This window comes from Cryptosporidium sp. chipmunk genotype I (genome assembly GCF_004936735.1).
Source record: "Cryptosporidium sp. chipmunk genotype I strain 37763 chromosome Unknown contig_14, whole genome shotgun sequence".
Classification (NCBI taxonomy): Eukaryota; Apicomplexa; class Conoidasida; order Eucoccidiorida; family Cryptosporidiidae; genus Cryptosporidium; species Cryptosporidium sp. chipmunk genotype I.
Window position 1 is genome coordinate 22,620 of NW_027125584.1, and position 23,121 is coordinate 45,740.

Consider the following 23,121-nt stretch of genomic DNA (forward strand, 5'->3'; position numbering starts at 1 on the left):
AACGAAAAAAATCTAGAAGATAAAATAGATTCTATTTCCCCAAAACTTTATATTATTTTAGAAAAGGATAAATTAGATTTTGGTGTATTTGAAATTGAAATTTTTATATGAATGACAACCATCCAATTCTATTACGCTTAGAGAATGAGCATTGATAACAAAACAAAAATAACTGGTACGTAAAGGTTGGTTGATGCCTTAAAGGCAGGAGATGAGTCATCTTTTTCAGTATTAGTTCCTGCATCTTTCATGATGGTCTTGTTATGTGGGACAATATCATCGATTTCTCTAGTCTTCTCATCATCCGTTTTCTTGATAGAACTTGTTTCATTTTCAGTGGATTTTGTAGTGGTTTCGGTTTCTTTGGAACTCTTTGTTTCAACAGGCTCCGAAGTCGTAGTTGTACTACTAGTTGAAGTTGGATTTGTGAGTAACTCAATAAACTTTTGACAGATTGGAGAATCTGGTTGGACATCACATGGGCAACCAGGATTCTTGTTATTCTTGTAGCAGCTACAAATGAGGGCATCCTCATCAGTAATTTGCTGATCTGCTGAGCATGGACAACCTTCCGATTCGGGATCTGCCACACATTTGTCCTGAATTGTGCTTTCTTCAATGGAAATTGGAGTTAATCTTCTACAAGACTTTAATGTCACACAGTGTTCAGAAAGCTCAGAATCTCCATTACAGAGGCCTTCTTCTCCTAATGGGTTTAAGAAGGAGGTACAGTTTGCATATGGGGTTACGTAAGTTAGTGGTGAGACAATGCACATTCTATCATGTTCTTCGTCCAAACTACTTAATCCACTCAAACACTTACATTCATCAGAATCGGGTTTTGAACAAAAGCAAGGAGGACTAGAAAATCCACTTTGTTGTGAGTCATAACATGAGCAATCTGAGGGCAAGAAGTCATAAAATGTTGGACGAGTTTCTAATAGAGGATCACAAGGACATCCTGGGATTTGGGGAATTAAAGCACATAATAAGATGAAATTTGGTACTTTTGTGACTTCAACAGTATTATCTGAGTCTGAAACTCCATTATCATCCTTATTATGATGACCCTCTTCAGATTCAAGTATTACGTCTTGAGCTGTTGCTCTAAAGATAAGTTCAAAAAGAAATAGAATGGCAAGTAATCTCATAACTTGTTGCAAGAGCTGAGTTTTAAGAGCTGGTCTATATTAAAGGCAAAGTATTAATATTTAGCAACTAAAAACTTGATAAAAGTGTTTTCTTTACTTTCAAGTTTCAGTATAAGTAATGCATTATTTGCATTTCCTTGTATCTCAACTCGGGCGCTTGTAAATTACTCGAATTAGAGTGAATAAAGTGATTTGGTGGGAAATTTTTTTTTAGTTTCCAATAGAGGAATTTCATCTCTTTTTTCCACAGTTATCCATAATTATATTTGGAAGATTTAATTGATCTCATTCATAAGTTCATGTATATTTAAGCCAACAATTTACCTCGCCATTTATTCATGTAATATTTTAAATATTAATTTCTAGGAAGGGGGGGGGATGTGTGATGGTGCACTAATATTTAGTAAAAGGAATTATTAAATAAGAAAAAAAAAATACACAGACCTAATAAAACACCTATTTATTTTCAAAACACTAGAATGCTAATCCCTGATTCTTGTTTAATTTTGAATCCAAAACCCTTGATTTTTTAACTTCATTCGAAACAAACTTACTCGGCTCCCTAATCCATTTATATTTAATAGCCCTTGTCCACATGCAATTGCATGTGTGCATGCAACTAATTTGTAAATACTGTGCCTACGTGCCAGAAAAGCTGGATTTTTTGATTAAGTTGTTAAAGTTTTGAAATGATGAGTTTCTCAATAAATTTTCTTAGTTTAAATTATAATTCTATTATTTTTTTTTATTGCAATTGGGGTTGGTTGGATGAAACAGTAAAGAAGGAGGTTAAAGCAACGTGAAATATAGAAGTATTGGATAAGTGAGCAATGTGAACTTAAGTTAATTAAAGACTTGAATGGAGAAGATTCATTCATAGAAAGATTAGTGTAGACCTAGAAAAAAATAATGCAAAGAATGAACATGAGAGGGATTATGAATATATTAAATCTTAATAAACTCCAAAGAAGCCAGCTGTGATTTTAATACGGATTTTAGATTGTCCAGAATATGTTAATGACTTTACAAATAAGCAATATTTCTAGCTTTAAAAAGAGAAAAAAAAATTGGCAAAGGCGGGAAAATGCATTTTATTATTTAAAAAATAACTGAAATAATAAATTAAGCTCGATACTCGAGGTGCGTATTAATGTGCAGAATTTTGATTTAAATGAGGAAATTTGGAGTAAAGTTTGAATTAAAGATTAAATAAATGCATATTGGACTTGCAAATTTTTGAGAAATATTAATTCAAACGTTTATTTTAAATGAATGCGTTTAGAATTGCCAGATTGTTGTTATTTTTGACAACGCTAATAGCCGTAAAAATCGCAGAAAAGAAGGTACCATTAGATGAATGTCTGGTTTATGTACAAAGTTTGATTAGTTTAAACAGCTCCGGTGGGCAGATTCTTGACTCTTCTATATTTGGGGAAGAAACAAAGGGAAAATTGACAGGAATTAATGGTTACAATGATAGAGAAGTTGGCAGAGAAAATTCAAATGCAACTCAGAACCAGATTTTGATAAGCTTGGATTACTTGAATGTAACATCTTCTTTGGAGCATACTTTATCTGAATCTTATAATTCTTTTGATGGGTGTTCCCTTTTTGAAGATGATAGTATGAAGAAAGAGAAAGATTCAAAAGAAGGGCCGGGTGGTAAGTCCAGGGAAAAAGGCCAATCTATTCAGGAACAGCTATCTTCTGATTTGTTAGCTTTGGGTATGCAGGCGGTATTGAAAAGAAAATACAACGAAATTCGTCTATCATCTAAATTTTCTTTTGAGGAAATGACAAAATGTCTTTTTGAGGACAATCATTCTAAGAAAGAAGATATTAGTATGGATGATGGGCGTGATTACAGCAAATCATTTATTGAGTGTTGTTCTTCATATATTCCAGATGTATTAGGAAAATCGACTTTAAAGCTTATAAATAAGAAAGATTTAAAGGAATATATTTCAAGTTTTTGTACTGATTTGAAGTTAATGCTTGAGGAGATTGGAATCGCATTCCGAATTCCATTTAAATGGCTCCCTTCTGCGTCTGAAAAGCTTAGCTTTCTATCGAAACTTAAAATTTCAGGTTCAAAAAATTTAGTAAATAACAAAAAATATTGTCATTTACCAAGAAAAACTTTGGATATTGTGTTTGATGTGGACTTAACTTTATTAACAATGGTTCCAGTATTTGAAGTAACTCCTGGTGAAAAGTCAATCATGCTTGAAATGCTTGAAGTTCCTCAGGAACTTAAAGCTGAAGGGAGAGATTTTAAATTCAACACAAGACGTGCGAGTGATGATACAGTAAGGTACAATATTCCTCACGAGGTACACTTGAATCCTCAGACTATGGGACTTTTGTTTTCAATGTATTATAGAAGATTCTTGGATCCCTGTGTTGGATCTTTAAGTATATTATCAGCTGGGTTTAATACGATTTTAAAGTTTGCTACGTCAATGGATATTGAGCCTATTCTAAGTCCATCACGATTTCACTTGAGTGATACAATAATGGAGCTTTTCCCAGATGACAATGAGAGTTCTTGGGCTACTGAGAGGCCATCTCTGCAAGCTTTTAGAGAAAACAGAATATCAAGTATTCCTTTACCACCTCTACATGTCTCTGTGACTGAAGCTAATTTTGACAATGAAAAGCCTCAAAAGCTAATTCGATCATTTCCTGAAGGATTTCCAGAGATTGTATATAATGGTTTACCGTTTCTAGTCAAAGATATGCAAAGATACAGACTTCATTCGACGTTGCAGAAAGGAAGCAGCTCTTTTGATTATATGCTATTATCCGATGAGTTGAACCCCATGTTCTTAAATACTTTGAGGTTTTATCAGACAATGAAAAGATATCCTATACTAACTCATCCTTTTAATAATCCAAAGTTATTTTCGAACAACAGGCCGCTATCTCTTCTGGTTGATGATGAGCTTTTGCATTTCACATATGCCTGCTCAATGGAGGCATGGAGTGATAACATATTAATTGCTTGGACTGAGAAGCTTGGCCCTAGGGAAATTAAGATTCCGTTTTCAAAGTATTATTTACCAATACCATTGCAACACAATCAACCAAGGCCTATAAAAATGGGGGATTTTTCAAGAAATTTGAATATTATGATGAACTTGGATTATTTTGAAGGGCTAACTTATCAAATCAGCCAGTTAAAGTCTTTAAATACTACAAGCAAGTCTAATCTTGGTAAAGAAAAACGTTCCAAGGCTTTTGAAGAATTAAAGGATATGGAACAATTCTTGTCTTCTGTTAGCGAAAATGAACTAGATTGGTCTGGAAATTTAAATATTCAACGGGATTATCTCTTCAATATTAACAATTCCACCAACTCGATTACTCCTGGAAAATTATTGCAATTGGTATATCCAGATGATGATAATTCAAACAATATGTTTTCTTGTCCATACGATATCAGTAATATTAAAATCTTTTATATTGTATTAATTCTCCCGTGTGAAGTACTTTACATGATGCATCGTAAATTGAAGCAAATACAAAATGACAAGAAGGATTCATTCTATAAGTTAGTTAAGATGATTGATATGTTTATTGTGACCAATGAAAAAAAAGAAGAAATTTGTGATCGATTTATAAGCTCTTTATCAGGAGTTATTGCATTCAAGAATGAGGAAAGCCTCTTTAATAAAAAAGTTATTTATTCATCTATCCCGTCTCTTGCTGCACTCAAGTCTGTTGTTGGTCTTCCGATATATAGAACCATTACTATTTGGCTACAAAATTCTAATTTATTTGAGGATTCTCATGTCTTACGTGCTGAAATGGAAAAGGATGTTGAATTCATGGAAAATAATTTAAAAGATACCAGTTATGAACCTTTATCAGTACCAAAGCAGCTTCAAAACGGTATTATTTATGACCGATCAGTATATGATATTGAAAGTTTAATTATCCTAGAACCTATTCGTGGTAAATTCGCTCGTGAAATTTCCAAGTTTAATAGTCTTCAAGAAATAGATGATGCAATGGGCCTACTTAAATTATTAACTACTATAAGAAATAGTTTAGAAGTTGGATATCGTGATGTAAAGAAGAGAGTAAATATGGAAAATCCAACTTCAGTCACTTCTCAGTCGGTCATTGCATTGTTGATATATTCTATATGTTATGGAGTGGCTGTTGAGCACTTCTCAAAGTTCCATTTGAACATTTGTAATCTCCCTAGGCCTGCATTTTCAAGGCCAGTATTGAGAAGGAATCAACAAGATTGGATGAAGTTTGCTATTACTAATGTCCTTACAAATTTAAATATTAAGCTTTCATTTCCAATTGCAAGGTTATTTGAGAGAAAGTTCGATGCATCCATATATGTAAGTAATCCAAAATCCGCATTATTCAATTCTCTATTCCAGCCTTATTTCTCTGGTATACCGTATAAACCATTTAAGAACAAAGTTGAATCTACTGAGAATTTTGATGAGAGTGAGAAGCCTAACGCATTTAATTCCATAAAGTCAAATAGAGATACTCGTGAGATATTTAAAAAGAATTTAATAATGTTACATGATGATTTGTTGGAATATTTAATCAATTCTCTCTCATCTTTGGATTACATGCCATTCTTTGTTCGTCAGTGTATTTCTGTTACTACAGCATTTGTAAGATTCCAGATTCAGAAGAGTGAAGAAGAAAGGAACAATGGAGTGCCAAAGCCTTTAAATAATGAGTTAGCATCCATTGTATGCCAGTCTATTCAAGATTACTTACAGAAGAAAGTTCCTAAATTCTTTAAACTATAATAATTTGTTGGTTTTTTGTAGAATTATATTCAACTAAAATGAAATTATCGCAAATTTTATATTTTATTATTAATCCATTAAAATTAATGGGATCTAAACTTATTAAATATTAAAATTAAATAACCATAATTGGGAATTATACGTATTATTGAGAAAGACATAAAAGCAAATATTTTAACACAATAAATCAATTATTACAAAAAATTAATGATTAGATTATAATCTAATCTGCTTATAAATCAAAGTTTGTTCATTAATATTATATTTTTCTTTTCAAACAATTTTTTGGTTATTCATCTTAGTGTTATTACCCTTATTTATCATACTAAAATCTTGGTTAAAGTTATTCGTCATTATTGGATTTGCATGAAAAGTTATTCTAGTTTTTGGGAGATTTAATGGTTCATATCCTTCAATCTTTTCAGAATTTGCAGTTAAATCATAATCTTCAAGTAACTTTTCTGATATATTGGTTTTCATTAAATCTTGGAAGTCTTTATAATCTCTTTTGCATGCAAATGCGTTCCATCCTTCATCTATTACATGCTGAATTGCATTACTATAATAAGAGAAAAAGGAGTGAATATGTAACATATGCAGTTTAAATGATTGTTAAGTTAATTTATGCTTTAATCTCAGGATCACAAAATATGGTAATACTGAATGCGAATCCCATGAATATGAACATTTTCGGTCACAAGTACCTTAAGTGCAACTCTTGGGATTCTCATATCGGCATTACTAAATTTAATTTTATTAGTCCGCTTAAACTTACTCTAATTTAGACATTCTTTTAATAAATACATATCTACATGCACTGTCCACGCTAAATAATCTGCTTGTCTCGTGTATATATACATTGTAGTTTTGAATTCTGTTAAACTCTGAGTTATTTAAACTATCTTGTTTAAAAAGGCAACTTGGAATGTGGCTAGTCTCTCTATATGGAATTTTAATACGAAAAGTTTTCGAGGATTTGCTTTTCTTTTTCATGTCGTTTTTCTTTTTGTGATCACTTTCCGACTGGCTTAAGTTATCCTCCTTGTCAGTTTCTTCTAACTTGGCCTTGTCCTCACTTCCAGTTTCCTTAGTCTTGGCATTTTCCTTAATCTTGACTTTATCAGCATCTTTTTTCTTCAGGTCCTTTTCAGCTTCTTTCGGCTTAGCCTGGTTCTCCTTTCTAGCTTCCTTAGTCTTGGCTTTATCAACATCCTTTTTCTTTAAGTCCTTGCCAGTAGCCTCCTTCGGCTTAATCTCGTCCTCCTTGCCATCCTCCTTCAACTTGTTATAATCGAGATCCTTCTTCTCCTGATCCTTTAATTTTTCACTACTTTTTATGATAGTACCATAATCTCTAAAGACCGACTTTAAATTAAATCCTTCAGTACTTCTAAAACTCAAATCATCACAAGGCTCTTTCTTCCGTCTTTCTGAGTCTAAGATCAACCCTAAACAAAGACTTTTATCATCTTCATTCGTTTCTTCTTTTAATAGAGGTGGAATATCTGAAATACTGGAATGTTCCCGCCTTAATTCTGACATCATAACATACTATTCAACTTTATCATGTATATATTAATTTTATAATTGTAAAAAAAACTATTGTAAAAGAAAAAGCTTCAATGTCAAAAAAGAAAGAAGTTTTGCCTTTTTTCTTCAAAACCTTTTTCTTTTAATTCATATCACCCTTTTAGCTAACTTTTTTTTTTTATTAGTAAATAGTAAATTAAATTAATTTTTTTCGCATGACTATTTAGGCGGCAAAACATGCGTTCTCACTTGCATAAAAAAATTACCGGCAAATATTTTGCTACTTTTTTGTATACCGACATTAACATGCGAAACAATTAGTGGCAGGGGAAAAGAAAAAATGGAATTAAGAAAATAAAAATTAACTAAAAAAAATCTATTTTAAGTTAATTTATTATTATGGATATAAAATAGTTGGAAATTTTGTTCGTTTTAATTTTCAATCAATAAATATGAATGGAGAGAAATCATTTAAAAACTTGGAAACTTTAATTTCCAGGTATATTAAATTGAATATGAGTGGGGAAAAAGAAGGAGAAGAAGAAATTTTTAATAGTTTTGAGTTATGCAAGGGAGCAAAGTCTCTCCGAAATAAACGAAGGAGAATAGAGAGTAGCGATTCTCTGAATAAAAGTTCTGAGAATTTAAGCTATATCAAATTAACTGGTACCATAGCTCAATACCTATTAAGTAGAGTGCCTTTACCTACATCTAGAGTCGATTTACAGAAAAGGTTCATCAAGTCAGAAGGTTCGAAAAAAGTTGATTTAGATTCAATTCTTAATACAATTAATGACAAATTCAAATCTTGTATGGGATTGGGAATTTTCGGACTGGATAAATCAACCGCCAATCAAACGTCATCTAACCCTAAATACTACGTAGTACAGCTAAATAGGTCAAAAGCTCATCTTGACCTGGTTTATCAATTTGGAAGCATTAACTTTAAATCTATTGGAGAGCTTACAGTAGACCAGGACAAAAATCATCTAGTTTCAAATCGAATGTGTAACTCTTTTCTAACCTTTCTAAGCTTCATATATGGTTTTTTTGAAATAACCTCCTCGGACGAAGACCTCATTCGGGACGATGAAAATTCACCCAAAATTATTCAAAATAACGAAGAAATTGAAATTCCGGTAGGTAAGTTTGAATCTACTGTGTTACAAGTGTCTTTAATCGCCTAAACCTATCCACATAGACTACCTACTCGAACTAATCAATGAATTCACTGGAATTATAATCAACTCAGGTAAGTCAAATCCCAACTAGAAAAGAATTGTGTCAAACTAAGACTTTATTAACTTTCTCTCAGAAAAAATTGTCTCTGAACTAAACACACTCTTCAACGCAAAATCAACCAGCTCCAGACAAACAAATCAAGAGGAAGATTCTCCGACCACAAGCAACTCGAAACTCTCAAAGATTTCTATTCTATTTTATATTCTTTACAAAACTGGATACCTTATTCCCACATTCTCAACACAAGCAACTAACGGTGTTCATATTATCTCTGGATTCAAAAACGGACCTCTACTTAAATGGGACTCTGAAAGCATCAAAAAAATTATTAATTCCAACTTTTAAAAACACCATCTTTTCCAACAACCTAAATTGACTGCATGCCATTTGGCGCCAACATAGAATTCCTAATTAATTATTAAATTTGTGAGATCTTTTAGTTGCATCTATTCCATCACCACCACTATTACCCACAATCTGAGTTTGATTATATAATTGTAAAGTAGAGTATAATTGAAACCTATTTTTCAAGAATTATTCAGTAGTTACTCAGATTGAAGAAAGATACCTGCTCAAGAAAAAAAATATTCATATATTAGCCAAGCATTTTCTCTCAACTTTCCAAGTTATAATGGAGTTCGATTCAAAAAAAACTAAATTAAAAAATTAAAAGAAAAAAAAGAAATTGTTTTAATAATATAACTTAATCCCATCACTCTTTCAAGGAAAAACTATTATTTATTAGGCGGGAAATTAATGAAAGGATGACGAAGTGGTTATGAAATAACAAATTGTGATATTATAAAGGTTGGAGATATTTTAAGATAGAAAAGACAACTTTGGAAGCAAAGAATAAACGATTTTTGTAAAATTCATTAGATTAATCAATTGATCAGGTTATTACTCGACCGAATTTGCTCAGGTTTAGAGACAAGAAATCTAGTTGTTTTTTCAAGGTTGGTATTATTGATATAAACAGTAAACCGATACATTGGAAGAAAAAAAAGATACTTAATAATATATAAGTGAAATAAAGAAAGTTGGAACTATAAATGAAGGATTTGGAACCGAATGAAAGTGGGATATATTCAACTAAGAATTTCTCAAAGCTTAATAATCAGTATGTAGATGTTGATTCTGTGGATTTTGAGAGCTTGAGGAAATACCCTAAATATCACTCATTCTTTAAAAGAGGATTCCTCAATACTATACTTTTTAGGTGGTTATCTCCCATCATTGAAAAAGCTGAAAAAGGAGTCTTAATTAATGATTCTGATATTAATTTGGCAGATGATGATATTGATATTCAAACTGAATATCTTTATTTTATTAGGAATTGGAATGAAGAATTCTCTAACCCTCAAGCAATTAAATCAATTCAATTTTCAACTTTTAAAGTTATTTTTAAAACTTTTTATCTTCGAATCATTAACATTCTTTTATTCAAGTTGGTATTTGATATTATTCAAATGTTTAGACCTTGGCAAATACATGGTATACTTCATTGGATTGGAGATCCAAATGGAACGAAGATTTCTGGAATAATAAGATTCATTTCTATTGTTTTATGTGAATTAATCTGTGGATCTATATTACAGCAATACTTTAGAAGATCTTTCAGTCTTTCAGTTATGTTAAAAGGTGTTATGAATTATTCATTATCAAATAAACTCATTAAACTACCAAAAAATGAAGTTATTGAGAATATTTCCAGATGTATTTCATTATTCTCATCAGAATCTACATATTTATTAGGAACTGGAAACACACTTTTAGCAGTACCTTCAATGATATTTCAGAATTTATTACTATTATTTTCACTTTATCGATTCATTGGAGTTAGTGCTTTTATTGGTTATATCATTATTGTCTTATCATTGTTTGTTAATGGATTACTTATTAAACTTACTCAATCTGTAAGATTTAAATATATATCATCTCTTGATAAAAGAATTTCATTATCAACAGAATTGGTTAACTCATTTAAACAAATTAAATGTTATGCTTGGGAAAAATATTATATTAAGAATATTAATGAAATCAGAAGAGAAGAAATACGTCATCTAGGAGTATGGAGATTCCTTAATCAATTTGGATTCGTTCTTGCTACTTTATGTGTATCATTATCTCCAGTTATTTCATTTGGATCATTCTTATACTTAACACGTACATTTCCAGTTGATGTAATTTTCACATCACTTCTAATATTTGAATCTCTTCAACTTACACTGGTTTTATTACCAACAGGAATTTCTTCTTTACAAAAAATAATCAATTGTTATACAAGACTTAGTGAATTTCTAATTCTTAAAGATATTGATCCAATACAACCTATTTTGGGTATTAATGAACAAGAATATTATGCTGTCAAAGTTAATGATCTTTATTTCAGTTATCCATCTAAAGATGATATAATATCATCTATAAGTTTTAATGTTAAGAAAAGTCAAAAAGTTGGAATTATTGGTTATGTAGGATCTGGAAAAACTACTATGATTGAACTTATATTACAAGAACTTAAACCAAGATTAGGAACTGTTCAATCTAATGGTTCAGTCTTTTATTGTTCACAATCATCATGGATTATTAATGGTACTATTAGAAGTAATATTATTCTTGATTTACCTTTTGATCAAGCTTGGTATGATATTGTTATTACTGCTTGTTCATTAGTTTATGATTTGAAAGCTATGCCAAATGGGGATTTAACAGAAATTGGTGAAAATGGTATTAATCTTTCTGGAGGACAAAAACAAAGAGTATCTCTTGCTAGAGCTGTTTATCAAAATACTGATATACTTATTCTGGATGATGTATTTTCAGCTCTAGATAATGTTGTTGCTACTAGTATTTTCCAAAAATGTATTATTAACTTACTTAAAAATAAAACGGTTATTTTAGCTACTAATAAATTGGATATAATTTCTCATCTTGATCAAGTTTTATTTATTAATAATAAAACTTTGTCATACTTTGGTCCTCCTGATCAATCATTTTTTTCTCATCCTGATTTTCAAGATCTTTTAAATAATATGTACAAAGTTCAAAATCAAATTAATCAAATTATTGATGATGTTGTTACTATTGAAGAAATTCAAGATATTGGAGAAATTTTAACAGAAAGTGATTTTTCTATTCAATCTTCTGATAATAATCTAAACCAGGATAATTTATCTCATCCAACTATTCGTATTTCAGAAACTATTACAAATATTCCAAAGAATGAAATTGAATCAGAAATATTGAATCAAAATCTTTCTTTTTTCCCATCAAAATCACTTAATATTCAAAATCAAAATACTCAAACTTCTCCTATACTTTCTAGAAGAGGAAGTAGAGTCTCTCTTTCAGCTCTCAAAGATAAATATAGAAGAGAAAGCCAAACATTAAGAAAATCTTTAGAACAACAATTCATTGAACCTAAAAAAAATGATAAATTTGATAAAGAATCTGCCAAAATGCTTGATAATGGAAATATTAAAGTTCATCATATTGAATTCTCTAAATATATTGATTATATTCGAAAATTTAACCCAAAAATTCTCATTCTTTCCATCATTACTATTTATTCATGTACATTATCCAACGTTTTCTCATCTGTATGGATCACAAAATGGTCTAGTGAATTTGATAAATATGGAATCGTTAAAGGACTTATTATATTAACTGCTATTAATATTCTTCAACCAATACTTAATTTATTATTCAGAACTATTGTTATTTATTTAACTACTAATGCATCCAAGGAAATATATAATGAACTTCTTGTAAAACTTTCATATTCAAAACTTTCATTTTATGAATCTTTACCAATTGGTACTATACTCAGTAGAATCACAAGTGATATTGTTGTTATTGATGAAATGATTCCACAAAATCTTACAGATCTTACTTACTGTTTAACCAGAGTAACTATTTATATTGGATATTTCATCTATCTTGATTATAGATTTATTATTATATTCTTACCAATATCATATTTCTTTAACAAATTCAGAAATAGAGCAATGTTAACCAACAGACAGCTTAAACGTATTTTTCACTCAAGAACATCTCCCATTCTTACTTCTATTTCTTATACTGCTGATGGTTTATCTATTCTAAGGTGCTCGAAATATGGACTTAAAAATTTCTTAAGAAATATTCAATATCTTATTGATTATGAATCTGCACCTTGGAGATGTTACTGTTTAATACAAAGATGGCTTGGAATCCATATTGACATACTTGGAGCTTGTGTAATTTCTTCTCTTGGTATATTTTGTGTTTCAGCCAAAGGATTCATTTCTATTGGAGCTATTGCCATCGCTTTTCAATGTTCTTTATCACTTACACAATTAGTACTATGGATGATTAGAAATATATCAGAGACTGAAAATAATTTTCTTTCTTATGATAGAATATCTGAACTTATTAGTATTATACCCCAAGAAACTAATAAAATTGATAATGATGATTTTGATCAATCTTTTTCTATTGGAGAAAATAATTATATTGTAAATACTTGTAATAATTTAAAAGAAAACATTGAAAATGAACAACATACAGATTCTCTGCTTATTAATATTGATAATCCTAATAGGCCACTTCCTTCAAACTGGCCAAATAATGGAAATATTGTTTTTAATAATGTTGTATTAAGATATAATCCAGATGAACCTGCTATTCTTAATAACCTCAGTTTCTCTATTCAAGGAGGAAAAAAAGTTGGAATATGTGGAAGAACTGGTTCTGGTAAATCAACTCTTTTGTCAGCTATTCTCAGGTTATATAATATCCAAGAAGGAAGTATTCTTATTGATGATATTGATATATCCCAAATCAGTCTAAAAAACCTTAGATCACATATAACTATCATTCCTCAAGAGCCAAACATTCTTACTGGAACTCTTAGATATAATTTGGATCCATTTAATGAATACTCATTGGAAGAAATTAATCAAGCATTAGTCAATTCAAATTCACAATCTTTTGTAAGCTCTCTTCCTGATGGAATTAATACTCAAATGACAAATGTCTCTAATAATATCTCTTTAGGACAAAAACAACTGATTTGTCTTGCAAGAGCTCTACTTAGAAAGAGCAAAATCATTCTTCTTGACGAAGCTACATCTTCTATGGATATTTCCACTGATAACATAATCCAAAATATTATCAAGAAGCATTTTTCCAGTTGTACAATCCTTTCAATTGCTCACAGAATTCATACAATTATTGACTATGATCTCATTATTGTTTTAGATAAAGGAGAGATTGTCGAATATGACTCTCCTCAAAACCTTTTGTCGAATACTTCATCCATTTTTTACTCCATTGCAAATGAAGTTAATACCCTCTAGTTATTTTCAAAGCTGAGAATTTTTTAAGAGGATCAAGGATGAATTATGGAAATGGAATCAAATCCCTGAGAAATAATGGGGGATTTGAGAAGCATAAATTTAACAACTTAAGATTGATTTGTATAACCCATTACCACTTGAGCTAATTTTTTGTATGTTAGTTTATTATTTGTATCCATTCAATTATAATGTTTAATCCTTGAAATTATTTTGTGTTTTAATTATTTGAAATTTGTCATTTTTGAATTATAAAAATCACGAAAGTATTGTATCTTTACTCCATAATCCATACTAAGGAGACAGATCTTCTCCAAACAATTTAGCCTTTTATTACAAGACAAGAGCTGATTAGTATAATATAAATCAGCTTCTTTAAACTTTTCCTTAAGTAACTCATTATTTGATCTGTATATATCCAACTCTTGGTCAATTATATCCAATTTTTCTTGCAAATCTCTCCTCTCCAAACCAATAGTCTCTAATTCGGACTCATTTTCTGTGTTCAAACGACTAATTTCTGTATACTCTTGTTTTAAATTGGATATAACTTCGTCTTGATCTGTGATTTGTTGTTTTAATAAATCTATCTCGTTATTTAATTCTATTGTTTTAGCAGATACAATCATTTCAATAAATTGCAACCAGTCAAGAGGAATATTGTTTTTGAGAGCTAAATCCTTCAAAAATGATGTTAATTTCTGATGGATATTCAACCCCAGCCCTGAGTTATTTCCAATTTCCATTAACTTACTCGAAACATATTCAGAAATATCTTCATTTTCTTCATTTCCACTATCCCCCTGTTGAATTTTCTTGGTCTGAAATTCACTGTACTCCTTTAAGTATTGCCTTAATCCCTTTAACTGATCTGAAATCTCTGTAACTTTTTCTTCAACTTGATTATCCTTAATATGATCTTTCAAAATCTCAAAAAGATTGCTCCATAGCTCATCCGAGACCTGATAAATAAATCTAAAAGCATTAGAAACCTCCAATCCTGTGCTCAAAGTCTCAACAATCCTTTTTAACCCTTTTAACTTTTCTTTGCTTTCAATACTTACAGTAAACTTCCCAGGTTTATTTACTACAGCGTGCTTTTCAACTTTAACTAATGTCAACTGGGCTTTCAGCTTTCCAATTTTCATTTGATAATCGGTTTTTTCACTTTGTAGAGCTTGTATATATTTTTCTTGGTTTAACTTGATATTTTGTTGATATTTTATTTTTTCTTCTTCCATTACTGCTAGTACTGTTTCTAACTTATGCTCCAAGGAGATTTTATGAGCTTGTAAGAGTTTGTACTCCTCCCTCAAGATGTGCAGGCACGTAACTAACTTCCAAAACATTGTTTCAATCTTGATTAGTGATGATGGGAAAGTCAGATCCTCATCCTTTTCTTCTTCTCCATGTATTTTTGGATGATTAAGTGAAGTTATTTTTGAGATCATGGTAAGTTCCTTTTCAAAATCTTCCTCCAAGTCAAATTCTTGAGATTCCAATTTCTTAACCTCTTCAAAAAATTCAGTTTGAGAAAAATCATTTTCTAAAGCTATTTCTATCAGTTTGTTTGAACTTGTAATGAATGGAAGAAGATTAAATTTTTGAATTGAAACTCCTCTTTTTGAAAAATGATTATTGCATTTTTTTCCAAAACTATTATGAGACTTTAACTCATTTGTTACATCATCATTAGCAAATGTATACTTGAAAAGCTTTTTCCAACGATTCATGATTACAAGAAACTCACTCATGATTGTAAGATCATTAATCCCATCCTCTCTAAGATAGTTGGATATATCCCAAAGATCTGAAACCTGGATAATTTCCTGAGAATCTATTTCTGTTTCGCCAAGAGGCTTATCAATACTTGCCATTAAGTCCAAATTACTTTCGTAATTTTCAGAAGAAACAATAAGTTGCTGATTTTTTAGAGTGTAAAGCTTTTTCTTGAGAAACTCTATACCTCTTTGCAATAGTAACTTTTCATGATTAAGGTGTTGAACTTTTTCTTTAAGATGTTTCTTTTCGTCATTACAAACAATCTTACCATATACACAGCCAAAAAGATCATTACTATTACAATAGCATTTGTTTTCATCACTATATTGATCATCAAAGTGATGACTAGTTTTTTGATTTCCAGTATTTAAAATGATGTCTTTAAGTTGGTCAATTCGGTTGCTCTTTAATAAGGATTCACTTACAAGATCGCATACAATCTTCAAACAATCATTTACAAGATGATTATTTTGGACCAAAACTTCAAATTCAAAACTGGAGCTTTTGTTTGTTGCTTGATTTAATCCAACTTTGTTAAGTCCTTTGGGATATTCTTGATACTTATCCAAGATATGCTTAAGGTATCCTAAGACCTCATCCATTCTCATTCTTTCCATTTTATAATTTAAATCAGATCTTTCGGAAATCACATTTTCACAAGAATCAGTAATTTTTTTCCACCAGCTTTCTGCTAATGTATATATTTTAACAAACTGATCATTAATATCTCTGAGCCTGTCAAATTGAGGAGTAGATGATGAGATATCTACTACATACCTATATATTATGTACCTTAGTCTCTTATTTTCTTTCTGGTAATGGTAGATTTCATCATTAAGTGTTTTCTCGATTTCATCTCTTTTTTTGTTTTCTTCATTGACAATTTCCTGTAAATACTTAAGTTGTTCAAGTGTTTCAGCTTTGATTTTCGTAGAAACTTCCTCAAGAGAAAGATCACCATTCTGATAATCCTTGTATATTGAGCCAGACATTTGCAAATTTAAAGTTTGATTGTTTTGCATGGTTCTTAACATCATTTGAGAAGCCTTTTTCTCTTGAATAATCTTTTGTTTTCCTTCGTTTTCTATTTCACGTATCTTTTGTTCATAAGTTAGTTTTAGTTGTTCTATCTTTCTTTCACAATCTTCTTCCATGATTTTGATTCTATTTTCAAAGTTTGCTCTTTCAATTGCTTGTTCTTCCTTAGTTCTTACCATTTGTCTCACGCAATATTCCAAAGAGTGCCTTACTTTAGCAGTAAAATTTTCAATTTCATCTGGGAGATCAATTTTATTAATTTCAGACAATTTATCATTCAATCCCTCAAAAAAATTATCAAGGCTTTGAACGAGCTTTACAGTTCTTTCATCCATGTCCATAACTTCGTTAAATCTTTGAATTCGATCGTAATATACTCCCTCATCTCCTTTAAAATACCTTACTCCTTCATTTGAAACTTCTGAGAGCTTGTTTGGAGCCTTTGAATCATTTTCAAAGAGTCTAATTTGAGTTTTAGGAGAGAGTTGGAGACTTCCACCCACAATCAGAGTTTTTACTGATGAATCTCCCATTAGAAATTCTGCAATTTGTTTGGATGGTGGAGGAATAAACTCAAAGGAAGACTCATTCTTGAATGCGCAATGATAGAGGAAGAAGAAAATAATCACTGAGTTATATGCAGAACAGAGCTTGTCATTTTTAATTCCTTCTTCATCAATCAGTTTGGAATAATCAATACTTAAGGTTCTAAAAATGGTTTCAATCTTTCTCCATGAGTCAGATAAAGTATCGATCTCAGTCTTTGTGTTACTTAGGCTGGGCCAAACAATAAAACAAAACTTCAAAAGAACAGTTCCATCCGAAAAACTTTTCCAATTTAATTCTTCACCCAACAAACTGCTTCCCCACGCTAGCAATTCTTTTTTCCCAACTTGTATCAATTTTCTACCTTCTGGCATGATCTATTGAACGCACTTAAGTAGCAAAAACCTTTAAATCATTACTAGCTCTTTTAATTAATTAATCAGTGTATGCTTTTTTTTTTTTTTTGTAAATCTATTATCTAACAAAATAATTGCAATAATTAAAATAAAATTATACACGTCATTAACAAATTGCATGTTCCCGCCTAAAGGCCATGTGGCCATTGCATGCAATACCGGTACTTAAACAATAGTTTCCATAATTTGCAAAGAAGTGCATACACAGAGTCATGATTATCTGCAAGCATCTAGGATGAAAATTTTTTAATTTTTTTTTTTGAGAGAAAATTTTTATGCTTTCACTTTATAATTAAAAAAAATTTTAAATACAAGGTTTGGTACAAAATGAAAAATTGTATAAAAAAAAAGAATCAAATAAGGAAGAAATTAGTGAGAATTAACTGAATCTAAGAAATTGAGAGGATTGGTCAGATGTTTCGTTCTTATGAACTAGGAAATACCCCAAATAGAAAAAAAAGAATTGAAGGTTTGTTAGGAGGTGAAAAAACTTTGATCATTGTGGATTGGGATGATACTTTATTACCTACCACATGGCTTTCATGGAATAAGCAGTTGGATTTAAAAAATACCAATTTTGGGAGAATAGTAGCAGATTTTTTAAGGAAGGCTACAGAACTCGGACAAGTTGTAATAATAACAAATGCAGAACCGAGATGGGTTTATGAAACCTCAGAATTATATCTTCCAGAAATATTGTATTATTTGAGGGTAATTCCAATTTGTTCTGCCAGGCAATTTGCACAGGGTGGACCAAATGACATGAAGTATTGGAAATATAGAGCTTTTAATTGTGTAATACAACAATTTAGTAATAGTTTTGAGGGTATAAAGAATATAATCAGTATTGGAGATAGTCAGTGGGATAGGGATGCAGTGTTCAATGTATTTGAAAACAATAAAAGCATTGAAATCACACCAAAGGCAGTAAAGTTTCTAGGATCACCAAGTTTTGAAGCATTAGGGGAAGAAATATTAATATTAACATCAAAGTTAGAGGAGATAGTAATGATTGATGGAGCGAATATATATGAGATGGAGAGATGGTGAAAGAAGAAATGAGAGAAAAAATTAAAGACATATATATTAATCAGCTAATTGAGTTTACAAATATGTTAAGATTATTGAAAAAAAGTATTTGTGCTAGTAAAATATAATTACATTTCAAACTTGTCATTGGAAATTGAGCTTGGGGTTTCTATGGATGAGCTATAGAATTCAAAGTATTTCTCAAAATCTCCAGACTTGTTTATTGGATGGTCTTTACGTGTTCTAATTGGAATCTTAGTTAGTTCTATTTTATACAGTCTTGGCCACCTCTTACCAGTAACAAAAAGAACTGGACCATTTAAACTGGAAATTTTCTTTTCTTGAAAACTTGGATGATATGCAATTCCATTAAGGACATCATTTAGAAGGTCAAAATGTTCGAATAACGCGCTTTTACTTGGGTCATAAATTGATTTAAGGTTTGCAAGTGAAACACATTTTCCTGTTTCAGGATTAAATTCAACAATCATTTGCGACTGAAATATATTTCCCCAAATCGTTTTTGTTTCTGGAATATATTCCATTTCATTTACAAAATGCATAGGTTTTCCAAGACATGACAGCTTTACTACCTTTTTAATTGTGACTTTATTATCTGATGAATCAAAATCTGGAACATTAAGCTCAAAGAGTTCATCAGATCCAGATGTAGCCCAAATTCTTGATTCATTATCTGATGTAAGACCCCACCCTATTAATGGTATTGAATAACGTTTCTCTACTGAAAGGTCAAGAGAGTATCCGTATATTATTCTGCTTGTCCAAGTTAACTGGTAGATATGTCCATTCAAAGTTGCAATTCCTTCTCCCCAGTTCCTCTTTGCTAAAGTTTTGTGTCGAAGATTCTTCATACTTGGGAATTCAATTAGTTTAATAAAACTTCCTTCAAATAATCCCGTACTTTCTATGAGAATTGTTGAATTTAAAAACATTAAACCTTGAGTAAATGGATTTTTGTTATATTTGTATGACGAGTCATCTTCTGAAAAATCCTTATAATTTCCTGGTAGATGGTAGTGGGGAAATTCCTGTAATATTTTCACACTGTAAATATTTGGTAATTGGTCTATAGGTGTTGAATCATAGGATAAAGAGAAGTTCCACTTAATTATTAAGCATGAAAAAAGGAATAATCCTACCAAAAACATGATGTTTTCAAAGTTGAACCGTTTTATTTTTACAATCTTCACTTTAAAAATTTTGTAAAAATGAAATTGTATAATAATAAAATGGATAATTAATAATTGGCTGAGAGATATTACCGGGCAATCAAAATTTATTATTTAAATTACAAATGATCACATGTAAATACGTAAGCAATCTTTTTTTTTTTTTTTTTAATTAAAATCAGGTTAAGCCAGAAGTTAATTTAAATAAATTTTAAATAAGGTGATAATATAACTATTTATAATACTAAAATCAATTTGTCCATTTAATTTCTCTATATTAATTATACAAGATTAAATGAGTTAATTTATTAGACGATAAAGAAAATTTCAGCTTTTATAACAACTTACTTTGCAAGAACTTGTATTGCGAAGGATATTGAAATACAGTGTTGGAGATATATTTGATTTGTTGGATCAATCTGATTAACATTCAGAAAATGCGAGAATATAAGAGAATTCTCATTTTCGTTTTGGCTTTTAATAATTGAGTTAGTTAATGCATTAATATCCAGAATATTAAGACATAATGTACATACATCCTGCAATCGAAAGAAGAATAGTATTCGAGTTTAAACCTCGATTTAATTGATTATAACAGCGAATTCTAAAACTTACCAATGGCCGCTTCAAAGCAATTTTCTTCGTTTCTGGATAATATTCAAAATTTTCCCAGTAAAATAAAGAACTGCATTTGGCATCACATATATCACATTTCTAGTATTTAAACGAATAAATAACCACTAGAAATCAAATTCTCGAGAAAACTTACTTTTTCCAATGAACCAGAGTCAGCTCTTAAAGTACATTTTCCGTTCTTTGAGATATCTATCTTACCAATCTTTGGAACTGGTGCAAGCCTAGACGCATAAGCTACTAACCTTTCTTTTAATATGGCAATTTGGGACTCAATACTTTCATTTGAATTCTCCAAGATATTTGGCATTGACCTGGTATTTTAAAAAAAATTCGAAGTTCAAAAACACAGATAAAAGACTTTAAATTCAAAATTTTAGAAAAATTCTATTTAAAGAAAAAAATATATGTACCTTTTCTCTCTTATTCTTACCAAATTGACTTTAAATCTACATTTGGCTGAAAGTCTTTCGGCGGGAAATGTGCTTAACTTCAAAAAAGTCAAGTGAAAAAAATACCATGTAATTAAAAATAGTAAACTGCAACAAAAGTGAGTTCGTTTAAAAAATTAAAAACTTAATAAAAGGAATAAAATTGATGTATTCTAAGATTTTGGTTAGTTAATTTATTAAGTAAGTAGTACTACATTAGTTGTACATAAAGCTATGCTAAATTCTCACGACTCATAAAATATTTATTAATGGTTGTGTTCAAAGAAGAAGAATAGAAGTAAATTTTATACGATGATACAAATTTCTTTAGTAAAACTTAATTTAATTAAAGAGAACTGGACTGTTCGAATAAGCATTGTAACTCAAGCCGTATATATAAACCTATAAAACGGGGATGGCGGCAAATTGAGGGAGCCAAATGGAATAAGTAAAGGAAATTAAACAAAAAAAATTGTGGCATGCAAATTGAGCCAAACAGCAAAAATAATTGAGTCAATTTAATTAAAGAATTTATGAGTTCCACAGGAATTTCTGTTATTTAAATTAGATTCTAGGGTAATGACAGATCATCCAGTAAAAACTGAGACTCATTCAAAGAAAGAAGCTTCTCAACAAAATGAGTCTTTAAGTACAAGTAATCCCAGAAAAAAGAGCAGAAAAAGCACAGGAAAGGACAACAAGGCTGATAATTTTGATTCTCCTGTCTTCTCAGTTAGGTACAAGGATCCATCAATAGAGTTGTCAGAAGATAGATTAACAGCTGTGGGGTACAAAGGTTGGTCAACAGTTTTGTTGACACATGGTGCAAGCTCTGGAACTTGGTATTTTGAAATCAAAGTTTTGGAACCAAAAGTTATTTCCAAGTTTTTGGGCCATTCTAAGTTTTTAAATTTGAAACAAGATCCAAGTATAAGGTTTGTTTATTAAAATAATTAACTATATTTTCCTTACTTTTTAACTATTGCAATTAGGGTTGGCTGGAGTTGTAGGTATAATAGATTGGATATCCCAGTTGGTACCTCAAGTTTTGGATATTCCTTCAATACAAAAACTTACTCTATATTTTCCAATAGCAGAGACCAGAAGATTCCGGAAGCGGAAAAAAACACTCAAATCAGCCCTGGGGATGTGATTGGATGCTTAATTAGGCTCAGTGGTCTTCCTTATGAACTGGAGGATCCCAGAAATTGTCCTCATTTGCATCCGTATCTGGAACTTGGACTTTTGTGTAACCCAGAAGTACTCCCTAAAGTTATAAGCGATCCCAGTAAGTTTTCTAGTATTTTGATTACTATTGAAGCTCTACGGAATGCCTTCCTTATTTCTCATTTAATAAAAAACCCAGTATTCAAGGTTTTTGAGGAACAGAAAATTCAAAGTAATCAATTATTATGGTGACTGTCATTTTTAATCTTATTTCAGATTCCCTAATAGAGTTTTATGTTAACGGGAAGAAGTTAAGTGCCAGCTTCACAAACATTGCCTCCGGATTTTATCACCCTACTGTTTCATTATATATGGGATCCTCCGTGAAGATCAACACAGGACCGAACTTTGCCTTCTTTCCTCACACTGAGTTGGAACCTGCTGTAAGGTTACTTAGACCCCAAATACCTTAGGTGACTTTTCAAGATCTAACTCTTATTGCTGTACTTGCTCATCCTCTCTTTCACTCTTTTTACTTTTCACTTTTTCTCTCTCCTCCCCCTTTCTAATTTCCCCAAGTTCTATCTCAATATTTTCAGTTAATGTCAAAATTAAAATTCAACAAAGCCCGCCCAAACTTAATTGCCAAGATTTAAATTTCGCATGTTTAAAAACCAACGGTTAATGTGGGGAGAAAAATTAAATACAGAGGGAAATTGGGAACAAAAAGGGAAAATAACTATAAATAAATATCTATATATTTATTTAAATAAATCCAAAATTAACAAAGTTAAAGTTTCAATCGGAATAAAGGAAATCTAGTGATTAACATTATTCGAGAGA

At 30.6% G+C, this 23,121-nt stretch overlaps 11 protein-coding genes across 11 annotated transcripts; 5 read left to right on the forward strand and 6 right to left on the reverse strand.

Moving 5' to 3' along the window:
- Positions 1 to 137: 137 nt before the first annotated feature.
- Positions 138 to 1,151, reverse strand: ELE39_000895 (uncharacterized protein; the record flags this gene model as incomplete). Its single annotated transcript, XM_067343935.1, has 1 exon — positions 138 to 1,151. The coding sequence occupies one exon, from the start codon at positions 1,149 to 1,151 to the stop codon at positions 138 to 140; it is 1,014 nt and encodes a 337-aa protein (XP_067202654.1).
- A 1,268-nt stretch (positions 1,152 to 2,419) lies between these two features.
- Positions 2,420 to 5,938, forward strand: ELE39_000906 (uncharacterized protein; the record flags this gene model as incomplete). Its single annotated transcript, XM_067343946.1, has 1 exon — positions 2,420 to 5,938. The coding sequence occupies one exon, from the start codon at positions 2,420 to 2,422 to the stop codon at positions 5,936 to 5,938; it is 3,519 nt and encodes a 1,172-aa protein (XP_067202665.1).
- A 273-nt stretch (positions 5,939 to 6,211) lies between these two features.
- Positions 6,212 to 6,532, reverse strand: ELE39_000594 (uncharacterized protein; the record flags this gene model as incomplete). The annotated part of the gene is made up of 1 exon (XM_067343634.1): positions 6,212 to 6,532. One exon carries the CDS (start codon positions 6,530 to 6,532, stop codon positions 6,212 to 6,214), a length of 321 nt encoding a protein of 106 aa, XP_067202353.1.
- A 177-nt stretch (positions 6,533 to 6,709) lies between these two features.
- Positions 6,710 to 7,483, reverse strand: ELE39_000605 (uncharacterized protein; the record flags this gene model as incomplete). Its single annotated transcript, XM_067343645.1, has 1 exon — positions 6,710 to 7,483. The coding sequence occupies one exon, from the start codon at positions 7,481 to 7,483 to the stop codon at positions 6,710 to 6,712; it is 774 nt and encodes a 257-aa protein (XP_067202364.1).
- A 437-nt stretch (positions 7,484 to 7,920) lies between these two features.
- On the forward strand, positions 7,921 to 8,655 carry ELE39_000616 (uncharacterized protein; the record flags this gene model as incomplete). Its single annotated transcript, XM_067343656.1, has 1 exon — positions 7,921 to 8,655. The coding sequence occupies one exon, from the start codon at positions 7,921 to 7,923 to the stop codon at positions 8,653 to 8,655; it is 735 nt and encodes a 244-aa protein (XP_067202375.1).
- A 1,107-nt stretch (positions 8,656 to 9,762) lies between these two features.
- Positions 9,763 to 14,049, forward strand: ELE39_000627 (ATP-binding cassette; the record flags this gene model as incomplete). The annotated part of the gene is made up of 1 exon (XM_067343667.1): positions 9,763 to 14,049. One exon carries the CDS (start codon positions 9,763 to 9,765, stop codon positions 14,047 to 14,049), a length of 4,287 nt encoding a protein of 1,428 aa, XP_067202386.1.
- A 221-nt stretch (positions 14,050 to 14,270) lies between these two features.
- ELE39_000638 (coiled coil) lies at positions 14,271 to 17,786 on the reverse strand (the record flags this gene model as incomplete). The annotated part of the gene is made up of 1 exon (XM_067343678.1): positions 14,271 to 17,786. The coding sequence occupies one exon, from the start codon at positions 17,784 to 17,786 to the stop codon at positions 14,271 to 14,273; it is 3,516 nt and encodes a 1,171-aa protein (XP_067202397.1).
- Positions 17,787 to 18,242: 456 nt separating this feature from the next.
- Positions 18,243 to 18,878, forward strand: ELE39_000649 (uncharacterized protein; the record flags this gene model as incomplete). Its single annotated transcript, XM_067343689.1, has 1 exon — positions 18,243 to 18,878. The coding sequence occupies one exon, from the start codon at positions 18,243 to 18,245 to the stop codon at positions 18,876 to 18,878; it is 636 nt and encodes a 211-aa protein (XP_067202408.1).
- Positions 18,879 to 18,985: 107 nt separating this feature from the next.
- Positions 18,986 to 20,026, reverse strand: ELE39_000660 (glutamine cyclotransferase; the record flags this gene model as incomplete). The annotated part of the gene is made up of 1 exon (XM_067343700.1): positions 18,986 to 20,026. One exon carries the CDS (start codon positions 20,024 to 20,026, stop codon positions 18,986 to 18,988), a length of 1,041 nt encoding a protein of 346 aa, XP_067202419.1.
- A 271-nt stretch (positions 20,027 to 20,297) lies between these two features.
- On the reverse strand, positions 20,298 to 20,990 carry ELE39_000671 (uncharacterized protein; the record flags this gene model as incomplete). Its single annotated transcript, XM_067343711.1, has 4 exons — positions 20,298 to 20,319; positions 20,396 to 20,586; positions 20,663 to 20,761; positions 20,817 to 20,990. The coding sequence occupies 4 exons, from the start codon at positions 20,988 to 20,990 to the stop codon at positions 20,298 to 20,300; spliced, it is 486 nt and encodes a 161-aa protein (XP_067202430.1).
- Positions 20,991 to 21,690: 700 nt separating this feature from the next.
- ELE39_000682 (SPRY domain-containing) lies at positions 21,691 to 22,751 on the forward strand (the record flags this gene model as incomplete). Its single annotated transcript, XM_067343722.1, has 3 exons — positions 21,691 to 22,046; positions 22,104 to 22,399; positions 22,555 to 22,751. 3 exons carry the CDS (start codon positions 21,691 to 21,693, stop codon positions 22,749 to 22,751), a joined length of 849 nt encoding a protein of 282 aa, XP_067202441.1.
- Between the last annotated feature and the right edge of the window lie 370 nt (positions 22,752 to 23,121).